The 13116-nt window shown below is 43.6% G+C and overlaps 1 protein-coding gene across 3 annotated transcripts in view; it reads right to left on the bottom strand.

The window, feature by feature from the left end:
• Nucleotides 1-3: 3 nt before the first annotated feature.
• The window catches only part of LOC308594200 (broad substrate specificity ATP-binding cassette transporter ABCG2-like), a 25332-nt gene continuing 12219 nt past the window's right edge, over nt 4-13116 (bottom strand). For all 3 annotated transcript variants that reach the window (XM_081207061.1, XM_081207062.1, XM_081207063.1), the window contains exons 10-16: nt 9793-9875; nt 9081-9170; nt 7738-7862; nt 6327-6481; nt 5003-5092; nt 3350-3444; nt 4-1409 (exon numbers count right to left, since the gene is read on the bottom strand). In XM_081207061.1, coding sequence (XP_081063187.1) covers nt 1262-1409; nt 3350-3444; nt 5003-5092; nt 6327-6481; nt 7738-7862; nt 9081-9170; nt 9793-9875 — 786 coding nt within the window. In that variant the 3' untranslated portion in view covers nt 4-1261. The remainder of the gene's footprint in view (nt 1410-3349; nt 3445-5002; nt 5093-6326; nt 6482-7737; nt 7863-9080; nt 9171-9792; nt 9876-13116) is intronic.

The raw sequence follows: 13116 nt of genomic DNA, 5'->3' as shown, positions 1-13116 counted from the left end.
GTCTTTTAGATTTCTGAAAGATTTTATGTGGTGCATTTCCAAAACAACAACCTGTGTGACAGTATGACTCATAGGGACACATTCAGTTGGCTTTGTTGCTGGGGGCTAGATGTCTTCAAGAGGGTGCTTCAGTCCACAGGGATTTCTCACAGTAGTGCTAATGGCATCCCAGATCTTTCGTGCCATGCTGTCGCAGATGCCAAGCCGCAGAGTGGGAAGCTGCCATTGCAACACGCCTTGGCGTGCTTGTTTCAAAAGTTGTGTCTTCCTGTTTGTATTTACAGCCATCACAATCATTATATCTTACATTTGCAGCGTTGCTATAAAAACCAAAATGTTTGCATTCATAATCATATTTGTTTATATATATTAATATATATGTTTATATATATTGTTGTAACATGTTGTTACTTAATAACAAACTTCATTTTGAAGTGCAATAAGATTTCATGGGTTATCCATGCATACTGACAACGTACATACATTTAGTGTATGACAGCGAAGCTACCTGTTTTTGTATCCCCTTTGTTTCACACAATGGAAGCGTGAGTTACCCCCTGTTTTTAGGTTAATGTCTTAATAGCAAAGGTGTGTTGGAAAGTTATTAGTTATCCAAGTCTTCCATAGTGGTCAAAGATGTATTGGTTTAATAGTGACCACCTCCCCACTTTAAATAAAGACTTTATATGGTTTGCAGTAGTTTGTGTTATTAGGTGGGAGGAAACTGGCTGGGTTTCAATTTAGTTCTGTGGGCCGGTTGTAGGAATAGGTGGTCTCTTGACCCAGTTCAACTCAATCCATGGATCTTGAACTAAAGCAAACGTCTCTGTTTGCGTAAGGAGCAGATTTATATCCCACCATGTGAGCTCCCACCTCTGGTTTGATTTTGTATGGGCAAGACATTGACCACCTTAACCACTGTTTGGAAGGACAAGGCCAATTTAAATGTGACATTGTAGATTATAAATACATATAGTTTTATATGTAGATGGCACTGGTGGGGAAGGTCACAGGCCAGGTTAGGACCATGGGGGAGGGTGCTTTGCCACACCCATTTCCCCATTCAGAATCCCTGGCTATTTGCTAATTGCTAACGGGAGGAAAGTTCCAGTTGGCACAATGGCCACTTTCCTTCCACTCTCTCTCTTGAAAGAAAAGAAAGAAAGAAAAGTTTTATAAATCAGCTGTATACTTTACATATATTACATGTTTACCATAAAAATACACTGTAGTGTTTAGTAGGCACGTGTGCCCTGCTCGATTAAGTATACTTCTTAATAAATCTCAATTTCAGATACGCGATAGAGAGGAAAATGATTGTCATGCATATAAGAGCCACGTAATTCTTAACCATGCCCATGAAAGTCATGTCAATGCCTTGCATCTTCAGATATTCTTCTCCAGTGCATCTAGAAAAGACAGGTTAAAGGCAGAAGTTTTGTTAGAAATGCACTGTCCCTAATTTTACCTAGTTTTCTTGTTTTACTCTCAATGCTGTTTCTTAATACAGTCATACCTCATGTTACGTTTGCTTCAGGTTGCGTCCCGCAGCGATCCAGAAGTACCGGAAAGGGTTACTTCCGGGTTTTGCCGCTCGTGCATGCGTAGATGCGCAAAATGATGTCACGCGCATGGACAGACGCGGCAAATCGCGACCCGTGCAGGCGCAGGTTGCGTTCTTTTCAGGTTGCAAACGGGCCTCCAGAACAGATCCCGTTCGCAACCAGAGGTACCACTGTATAAGTCAGACGTATGACAACAAAAGATGGAATACAAAGACACTGCTATTAGTTGATAGAGGATGACACACACACTCCACACATACACACACACACCCTACTCTAAGACTAATACAGTGAAGCCTTCCTCTCCACTCCACCACAGCCCACTTCTAGGATCTCTTCTCTCCCATAACTGGCCACATCACTTTTCACCTTTGGTCTTTTATAGATGCTGGGTTATATCCAGCTGTGCCTCCTCTGTTCATGCATGGCTCCATGGGTGGAAAGGGAGCAGGCAATGTTTACAAATTTCTTCTTTCTCCTGCAGTTCTTTGCACAGGCTCTGCCATGCTGTTCCAAAGCATCCCTGCAGAGGAAGGTGGCAAAAATCTTCTGTTCACAAGCTTCCACGAGTGAAGAGCCTTCCGTGAGCAGAGGAACAGAGCTGTATGCAACCCAGTTTGTAAACCCATCTCATCTTTGGTGCTTTAGTGGCTGAGTTCCGAGCCCAATGCCAATACAGTGGTACCTCGGGTTACATACACTTCAGGTTACAGACTCTGCTAACCCAGAAATATTACCTCTGGTTAAGAACTTTGCTTCAGGATGAGAACAGAAATTGTGCAGCGGCGGCAGGAGGCCCCATTAGCTAAAGTGGTGCTTCAGGTTAAGAACAGTTTCAGGTTAAGAACAGACCTCCAGAATGAATTAAGTTCTTAACCCAAGGTACCACTGTATTGTGCTCTCCAACTCCCTTGTAAATGGAGGTGGGCTGAGGAAATAATACTATAGGAGAAAGTTGTTGTTTTTTAAATAAGGCATAGTATTGTGCACTCCACCAACAGAGAAAGGAGCAAGCAGTCTTCAAAGAATGATTTTTATTTTTTTTAAGGCTTGAAGTTGGGAGGTGAGGTAAGGGCAGAAGAGCAGTTGCCTCTTGCTATTTGTTGCTTTTTGCAAAGGGTCAAATATTCAGGAATGGGGGTTGGGGAGGTTATGCTTAGGCTCTATTTAGTGAGTGTGTTACACTGTTGGAGGCAGTATGCTTCTGAATACCAGTTGCTGAAAACCAGAGGAGGAGATTGCTAGAAGAGCCATTGGCCAGATCCAGTGGGCTCTTCTTGGTTTAATTCTAGTTAAAAAGGTAAAGGACCCCTGGACAGTTAAGTCCAGTCAAAGGCGACCATGGGGTTGCGGCGCTCATTCGCTTTCACGCCGAGGGAGCCAGCGTTTGTCCACAGACAGCTTTCCGGGTCTTGTGGCCAGCATGACTAAATCACTTCTGGTGCAATGGAACACCATGACAGAAACCAGAGCACATGGAAATGCCGTTTACCTTCCCGCCACAGCAGTACCTATTTATCTACTTGTACTAGTGTACTTTCGAACTGCTAGGACGGAAGCTGGGACAGAGCAACGGGAGCTCATCCCATCATGGGGGTTCGAACCGCTGACCTTTTGATCGGCAAGCCCAAGAGGCTCAGTGGTTTAGACCACAGTGCCACCTGCATCCCTGGTTAATTCTAATGTGCAAGAAATCAGCTCTGAGTAACTGTTAAATAAACTCCGGTATCTTTTTTTTTAGCTTACTGTATAGCTCAACTCTTTGCAAAATGCCAAGTACTTACATAGTAAATGGACTAGGAGCGATACAGGTTACGTTGACCCCTTGTTCAAGTTCTGAGCAAAACTTAAGCCCGGTAAATTCATTTACTTGCAAAGCCTTTAAAGACAAACAAAACTGAATTACTTGCTTGTTTCTACTGTTGTTACCTAAGAAGACTTCCATATTTTCACACCTACAGGAAGAGGCAAAATGACAAGAAGAATTTCAGTCTTGTTAAGGATATGAAAACATTACACATTTACTTCTCAATATCCAAGATTGGTGGAGATCCCAAAAGTAGCTGAGGTTTCTCAGTTTGGCTGTCAGTCGCTGTGCGCATTAAGAGTCAACCTGTCTGAACAGCCTCACATGCTTTCAAGCACTATTTTTTGCCACAAGTTAGTATACCAAGGATCAATTGGTGCTTTTAAGAACATAACTGGAAAATGTTGCATAAGAAATCCTGCAATTCACACACACCCTTTGTAGCAGAAAACGCTATTTCACCTGAAGTTTTATATGCATTTAATTTCATTTATTAGATTTATTGAAGTTCTCCAAGTGATTTACAGCAAAAAAGGAAGATATACAGTATATATTACCATGGGGGGAAAGTGGGGGGAATCAAATAATAATAATTCGTATAAAATCCTTTTATAAAAAAGCCATGCTCAAAGAATAAAGCAATACTCAGACCCACTAATTAACAAATGAACAAAAATGAACAAAATCTCAATCTCCCCCTAGTCCAAAAATCATTCACACCAAACTAACAATGTGGGCGGGGGAGAGGGATATTTGATTCTAATTAATGTACACCAATACATAAGAGAGTTAACAGGCAGCACTGTGCAGTTCACAGCCTATATCACTAGATGTCACTGTGAGATCACTTTTCCACACTTTCGTTTTGTCTTGTGATCTCAAGTCACAGGTCCAAAAGGGGTGGGGTGTTTTTCGTTCCCACCACTCATCATGTAGTGGTGTCCAATTCACATAATTCACCCTCTCATTTAAAAGAAAAGGACGTGGAAAGTGTGCTTGTGCCCAGTTCACACATTCAGTAACCAGTGTATGGCAAATGCTTAATATGTGGGGCCTTCTTTGTAGTTCATGAGAAAGGGGGCAGGCCTGCACTTCCACCATCAGAAACAGCCTTCGTCCATTCCCAAACCAGGTATAACAGAACCATCATCCAGGCAGTTGCTTGATGAAATGAGAAGGGACTCTTAATATTTCCCCAAGAGCAGAAATCAATGAAGGTACATCAATGCCATTGTTGTTGTTTTTAAAAAACCCACCTGCCACACTAGGGTCCTAATCCAGATTGGTCCCACACAATGGCATTTTAATGCCTGCATTTAAAATTAGCTAAAGTAACATGTGGCATTTAATTAAAATGTGTTTGCTAAGCGAGCAAACATGTTTTTATTAAACACCTGCACATATGGTGCAGCCTTAAGAGAACTTATCGTACCGTATTTTATGTAAACTGCTTAGAAGTTTGGATGTTTAAGAAGTATTTAAAATTTAAAAAAACAGTCAATGTTGAGGGGAAAGATAGCCTTCTCTGGTCAGTTATATGAATTTGTAGCCAGGGTTATGATAGCTGGTGGTGAGTTCTAAACTTCCAGAACCATTTCTAAAGAAGAAAGGGAGAAAGGCTGATACCTACATTCAGGCCATAGCGCGGGATACTGAAATACTTCAGCCACAGCAACCAAGGTGAAATGGTTGTGATGTTCACCAGCAAGCCAGAGAAAACCTACAAATGGTAATAGTAGTTTTAAAAGACAGGGAAAAGTCAAACTGACAGAAAAAAAATTTCACCCAGAGCTCTTAAAGGATTTCAGCCATTTCCAGAATTCATTCTCATCGCCGTGAAATATACAAAGTGGTTTTGTGGATTTCATGTTTACCAAGACGTTATTCCTCTGGAGCACCCATCATCAGTAAGCATGTACTTTTTGAAGTTCAGCAAACTGTGTGTGTTTTTTATTCACCGCCCCCATTTCAGGGGTGCATCATAAGTTAGTTTAATGGCAGACATTTTTCCTGCGGGAATGAATGGCTATTCGTTTTCTATGGGATAAAGAGTCTTAGATAGGGCACCATCTTTGCAACTCCCATTATGTCTGTAAACATGGCATGAAGGCTGGCAACATCAACCCCACTGTGTGGGAATCCCTTGCAGATGACCACAGAGCCTGGAGACAGACAGACAGACAGACAGGTTGCACATCCATAGCAGTGGCCAGAACAGGAATGACCACTGGGAGGATAGCAGAGATAAGAAACCCTGTGGTGCATCTGCAGCAGCACAACTGGATGCCTTCATCTGCCACAGCTGCAAAAAACCATGTCTCTCATACCTGTCTCAACAGCCACAGCAAGTGCTCTAACTTTTCAGTTTGACTTCACCCCAAACGGGCACTATCTAGGAGTCTTACAGCTATTGAAGGCAAACTTAAAAAGGTAAAGGTAAAAGACCCCGACAGTTAAGTCCAGTCACGAACGACTGGGGTTGCAGCACTCATCTCGCTTTACTGGCCGAGAGACAGTTTTTGTCCGCAGACAGTTTTTCCGGGTCATGTGGCCAGCATGACTAAGCCGCTTCTGGCGAAACCAGAGCAGCACACAGAAATGCCGTTTACCTTCCTGCCGGAGCAGTACCTATTTATCTACTTGCACTTTGACATGCTTTCAAACTGCTAGGTTGGCAGGAGCTGGAACCGAGCAACGGGAGCTCACTCCGTCGCAGGGATCTGAACCGCCAACCTTCTGATCGGCAAGCCCTAGGCTCAGTGGTTTAGACCACAGCACCACCCGCGTCCCTGAAGGCAAACTTACTCCCCTATGAAACATCCCGTTCATGTGATAGAACTTTGGGCGGTGGCTGAAATGTGGCAATGTGGCCTTTTTGCATAATATCTGTCTAAACATTCCCACCCCCACCCACCAAAGGAGGAGGGGAAAGAGAAGAATCAACCAAAACTCACAATCATAAAAACAAAGCAAATATTTATGATGAGGTTTGCAACCGACGTGACGTTTTGCCCTGTTGCTATTGCCAGAGACATGGAACTGGCTGCGTAGGCAACTAATATAACAGTAATCATCATGGTAAAGAAGGCTACCACAGTTGGCTTGAAACCTGAAACAAATTAAAAATGTTAACACAGTGGTACCTTGGTAGTCGAACGGCTTGGCTCCCGAACAAATTGGCTCCCAAACACTGCAAATCCGGAAATTAGTGTTCCGATTTGCAAACGTTTTTGGAAGCTGAATGTCCAATGTGGATTCCGCAGTTTCTGATTGAGTGCTGGAAGCTCCTGCAACCAATCAGAAGCCACGCCTTGGTTTTCAAAGTGTTTCGGGAGTCAAACAGACTCCCAGAATGGATTAAATTTGAGAACCAAGGTACCACTGTAGATGTACATACTCGGCATCAAAATTTTGCAATGCAGGCTTCCCCATGAACAAAACTGTACACATATGCAGCTTTGCACTAGCATGTCAGCCTTAATATCAGAGCTGGTTTTATTTGTCAATAAAGAGCATTGTTGACTGTGATGCTTTTGGTCCTTGCATGTATTGTAAACAGAACACAGAATACAATGTTCTATGATCTTGTTACCTGAAAAGCCAAGAATTTGCCTTTTTTGCAGCAGCTGCACTTTGGGTCAACATTTTCATCCAGCTCTCCACCACAACCCCAAGACTGATAGCCTGGTCAATCACTGTCCACTCAGATCACATCTATGTATATGTGACATTTGTATTTGGAGTCCAGTGTGCATCACTTTCATAAATGCATAAGAGCTGTGTTTAACCTTTCAATGCTCAGTCCCCTAGCTCAGGAGAACTTTTTGGAGCTTTTTGCTATCCCTTTCTGCTTTAACTACCCTAATTCTGGGGTGAGTGGGTCTTAATGAAATCCACAAGCCCATACACAGTGCTTGAGGGGGCTGCCAAGATATAGGAGTTAGCAGGTCTCTCCTACCCCACCTCAAGCATTGGGCATGTGTTTTATATTATTGCGAATTTAGAATCAACCTATTATATATTTTACATCAAAAGTGAGATTTGGTCGATGAAAGGAAAACAATAACTTTACTATTTATTTCCAGAGGAACATACATGTTAGTCTCCTACGGCAAAACAACCAATGCATTTGTGGCACCTTAAAGACTAACTAATTGTTTTTTATGGCATAAACATTTCTAGTATCAAGTCCACTTCCCCAGTTGCTGGTACGGGAGGGTGTGTCTGAATACACACATGGTTTTAAGTGGCGAAATAAGCATATTGTGCTTTCCAACAACACTGATATGCAACAAGCAATCTGCCTGCCACCATCTAATATCTAAATTAAGGAAAAAAGAAACATGACTTTTGTAGTATACTTGCCTATCAAGAAATAATTTAAGGAAGTGAGGATGATGCCAGGTAAAGTCCTCATGGGCACCATATCAGCTAATATCTTTGAGAAGAAATATGCAGAAACTCTATAGTAGCCACTTATATATTCATGTCTGCAACACAAAATACACACATTCAGGACTTGCACAACCAACAAATGGATTCATAAACGGCAGCAGTTTTCAATCCAGTTTTCAAACTAGTACCAGACATTTCCCAGAAGCTTATTTAAAACAGTTATGTCCTGCTTTATAGACTTGTGAGGGTGTCAAAAGTGCTTTATGAAAGATTTACCCAATATAATCACATTCAGCTTTACTGTCAAGAACAGAAAGTGCATGGTGTCCAGATGTTGCCAGGATTATTCAGGCAACATGTCCTGTCCTTGGTCTTCCCTGTGGCACAATGGATCAGTGTGTCTGGCTGTTAACCAGGAGGTTGGTGGCTCTAGCCCACCAAGGGCAAGATTCTATCATTGCAGGGGGTTGGACTAGATGATTCTCGGGATCCCTTCCAACTCTACAGCTGTATGATTATATGAGGTCACTACTCTGCAACAGGCAAAGCACATATTCTGCCACTTAGCTAGGGCCCCTGAAGCTTTAATGAAAGTGTGCCTGCTCTATCCAGGTCCACAGTGCATCCAGCATGCAACTGCTGAGCTAGTATTCACTGAAATGGAATATGGGCTCAACATTCACATATTCCTTAGGTGCCAAAACTGATGCTATAGAGCAGGGCTGGGTGTGGCGGCCCTCAAGGCTCCTTTTTCTGGCCCTTGATACTTTCTCCAGGTCACACACCCTCTTCTCAGGCAATATCTGGTTCTTCCTGGCTGAAATGTGTCTTTGAATTGCGATGATGCCTCTTGCTTGTCTGGTTGGAGGACAGAGAAAGGTGTGTATAAACTAGTCTATGTTTACAATGGTCAAATTCTTGCTCCTCCCACTTTTGCCCAGGCCCTACTCACCATGGATATGTGACACTTGCATGGTTGCCCAGAAGAGAATGTGGTCCTTGGATTGGAAAAAGCTTCTCACCCTTATTTTAGAGAATTATTTCTCCCTAAACCCGGAGCCCATACAGACAGCCAAACTTTAATTCAGACTGAGCGCTCTCAGCCAGGACAGCTTGGCCATCTGTATCTCCTTACCAAATGAAGAGAAGGCTTTTATCATAACCAGGGGCTGATATGTGTGGCAAAATGGCCGTGAGCATGGGCTCCATAGGTAGAACTGACTGATGAGTTACTCAACCAAAGAACAGGTAAGCAAATAAGGCTACTAGCAGAAGAGTAAGCTTGGTTTTCCAATACACACAGTTTTACCTACATAAATATCCTTTTTTCTGTGATAAAAAGTTCAACAGTCGTAATACTATTTAAACACTGATTGGTCGTCAAGAAGAACAAAGCACCAACTCTACAAGGGAACCCAAAAAAGACAGAATTAGAGATACCAAGGCACAGGTTAATTTCTGCATCAATCTACAATTAAAAAAAAAATGTGCAAAAAGCCTTAGGTATTTTTGTGTGGATTTCTTCTAAAATATGCATCTCTGCAAGCAATTTTCCGATATAATTTAGTTTTGTACGTTATTTCTTCTAATATATTTTTGTGCACACTGTTTAGTCGGAGCAAAACTGAACTGCAGCTTTAGAACTGCACTGCAAAATTTGGAGAAGTGCAAATTTTGAAAGACAACCGTCCTTCAGTTGGCTTTCTGGTTTAGGTGCAGATTAGGTAGTTTCACAAGAAAATGCATAAAAAAACAAATTTCTCCCTCAAGAGAACTCTAGGAAGCCCTTCTCAGATAGAATCAGACAATACCAGACTTTTTCTAAAAGGGAAAAAAAGCCTTGGGTAGAGCTTGGGAAAATTACCTTCCCCTGTCCCATGGTTAAATAAAACTTTAAGCAAATATATTGGAGACTGCTGCATAAAATACGTCCTAAAGTAATTTGTTACCTAAACCTTTCTGCACATAAATACTAGCTGAAGATGACGCTACATTGCATTCTCTTTTTTTGAAGCGTTTACTCACCTATTTTGAATGCCAGTGGCATCATTTTTAACTCCAGCGAATACGGATCCTACTATTAGTCCCAGAAAAGTGGCAATACATATCTAGTGCGGGGAAAGAATATTTCATATTGAAAACATGCTGTCTTGGGCAGGGAGGAAACTTTTGAAAAATAGTGGACTTCGTGAAAGTATAATAACTGTTATCTATTAAGTTGCTCTCCTGCTGTGATGATGAGCACTGCACTTTGTTAGGGAAGGATGTGTGTTGATATACCACACTGGTCATTCCTGGCAATACTAGTCTTAGAACATAGGGTTGTATTCAACTAAGTATCCAGCTGAGCAGATACACAGAAATCAGACCCAAGTTAATAATTCCCATTCGTTTCAATCAGTCTTTTCTAAGTACCGGTAAATGGTGGATACAAATCATACTTTGGCATAGCAGAAACCACAAAAGAAGAAGTAACCATATCACTGTAGGTAACTTATAAAAATGGGCTTTGGACCTTCACTGTAACATAGAACAGGGTTCCCAGACTGTGGTCTGTAGACCACCAGTGGCCCACATTTCATTCACATGGCCCACAGCATGTCTATGGATTTGCGATTGAAAACAAGAGAAAGCACATCCACTGCATTAAATATTAATACTGGTTCTTTAATTGAATTTTATTCTTTCTTTTATTTCTTGAATTCCCCCCTCTTTTGTAAAGTAATGTTTGCTTTAAAATGCTATTGGGAATAATAACTTGAACGACTCAACTTGAATTTGAAAAGAAAACATTCTACTAAATGTTTACAAGGTAAAATCCAACAGAGATGTGTTTAAACTCTGCCAGATTTTGGAACAAACCAGGTATTGTTAAACACATTTGTAAAGGTAAGGGACCCCTGATAGTTAAGTCCAGTCGCAGACGACTCTGGGGTTGCGGCACTCATTTCGCTTTACAGGCCGAGGGAGCTGGCGTTTGTCCGCAGACAGTTTTTCCGGGTCCTGTGGCCAGCATGACTAAGCCACTTCTGGCACAACGGAACACCAAAACCAGAGCAGTTCGTGGAAACACCATTGACCTTCCCACCGGAGCGGTACCTATTTAAGTACTTGCACTTTTTTGGTGTGCTTTCAAACTGCTAGGTTGGCAGGAGCTGGGACCAAGCAACAGGAGCTCACCCCGTCACGGGGATTCGAACCGCCAACCTTCTGATCGGCAAGCCCAAGAGGCTCAGTGGTTTGGACCACAGCGCCACCCACGTCCCTTTAAATACATGTACAGTGGTACCCCGCAAGACGAACGCCTCGCGAGACGAAAAACTCGCAAAACGAAAGGTTTTTTCGTTTTCGAGTTGCCTCGCAAGACGAATTTCCCTATGGGCTTGCTTCGCAAAACGAAGCTTGCCCCGCAAGCTCCGGGGACAGCGGGTCTTCCCGCTGTCCCCGGACCTCTTTTGAAGCAAGGGGCGGCGTGGAGAAGCGATCTCCCCGCAGCCCCTTGCTTCAAAAGAGGTCTGGGGACAGCGGGGAAGAAGTGATCTTCTCCCTGCAGCCCCAGGTCTGGGGACAGCGGGAAGCGCTTCCCGCTGTCCCCGGACCTCTTTTGAAGCAAGGGGCGGCGTGGAGAAGCGATCTCCCCGCAGCCCCTTGCTTCAAAAGAAGTCCGGGGACAGCGGGGAAGAAGCGATCTTCTCCCTGCAGCCCCAGGTCCGGGGACAGCGGGAAGCGCTTCCCGCTGTCCCCGGACCTCTTTTGAAGCAAGGGGCGGCGGGGAGAAGCCTGCCCCCGCCGCCCGGCTTCGGAACGATGCTCCGAAGCCGGGCCGCGGGGCGGGAACACCTTCTGAAGGCGGGCGGGGGGCGAAAGTCTTTGCTCCCCCCTGCCTGCCTGTCCCGGAGGGCTTTTGAAGGCAGGTGGGGGGGAGCAAAGACTTTCGCCCCCCGCCCGCCTTCAGAAGAGGTCCAGGACCTCTTCTGAAGGCTGGCGGGGGGCAAAAGTCTTTGTCCCCCCTGCCTGCCTTCCCAGGGGCTTTTAAATCGCCCCGGACAGCGGAGAAGTCCTCCGCTGTCCCGGGGTTTTTTAAAATGCTGGGGGTGGGAAGAAAAGCCCTTGTTCCCCCCCCCCCCAGCCTTCAGAAGAGGTCCGGGGACAGGCTGTCCCCGGACCTGGTCTGAAGGCGGTTTCCCTAGGAACGCATTAATTGATTTTCAATGCATTCCTATGGGAAACCGTGCATCGCAAGACGAAAAACTCGCAAGACGAAGAGACTTGCGGAACGAATTAATTTCATCTTGCGAGGCACCACTGTATACAGAGCAATAAAATTGCCCAGCCAATTTACACACACACACACACATGCACACATATATTTATATGTATCTCTCTATATATGAAATATACAGAGAGAAGGAGGGAGAGGACAACGATCAAACTGATTAAAAACTATGCTTTGCTTTCTTAAGAACAAGCAAAAGTGATGAAAATCTCAGCCAAGATGACGGTAACAGCCTGTTCAGTCATGTTTAAGCAGGAGGGATTGCCTGAGCCTTAACACTAAAAGTGCACTTGATACATGGTACCGTAGTGCTAAGGACTTGTTGAAAGGACCAAATGTCAGGGATAATTCTACTGCTAAGCCAGTTGAAGTGGGAAACAAAGATCATATCAAGACCAATTTAAGAAGATTACCAAAAAAGAAAAAAAAGGCTTAATGAAATGTGGGGTCTTTTTAAGAATGCATTCAAAATCCATCCCTAATGAGGTTAGGGAGATAGAAATGATTGTGAGAAAAAAGTCAGGCCCATTAACCCTGGAAGATTATAGGTTCTTAAAATCCTAATTCTTGTCACAAGGTCAAGCTTTTACAAAGCAATTAATAGGGATCCCCATAATATCAACATACACACACAAAGCTTTTAACTTCACGGCCTCTGAACAGATGATTAGCAATCACTATGTATCTTTGAAAACCGCTGCAGAATTCTTGACAAATCTGCAGCAGAAGTGGAGGTCATAGCGAAAGGAATGGGCACACCGTCTGAGAGGAAAACTCAAAGAGCCCTTCGGATAGAATACCTGCTGGAACAGCAATACATTGTTGTTTGCTGTTTCCTACGGCTCTCTTCAGACATTATCACCCAGTGTTCAGAAAATCAGTGAGGAGGACAGCAGGGATGACAATGTTAGCTCTGCCCATGCCTGTCCCTCGTCGTTTCTGTCACATTCAACTTGTGGATGTTTCTGGTACAGGCGTGTGCCTGAAATGTGCTTCCCAGGGGAAGACGAGGACACATACAGTTCAGGTGTGATGGAGTGGTTGGACGTAGAGAAGCGGCGGGAGCCACCAGC

This window comes from Podarcis bocagei, assembly GCF_964188305.1.
Source record: "Podarcis bocagei genome assembly, chromosome: 9".
Lineage (NCBI taxonomy): Eukaryota > Metazoa > Chordata > Lepidosauria > Squamata > Lacertidae > Podarcis > Podarcis bocagei.
Note: the sequence above shows the minus strand (reverse complement) of the source record. Positions and strands in the feature narration are given on the sequence as shown.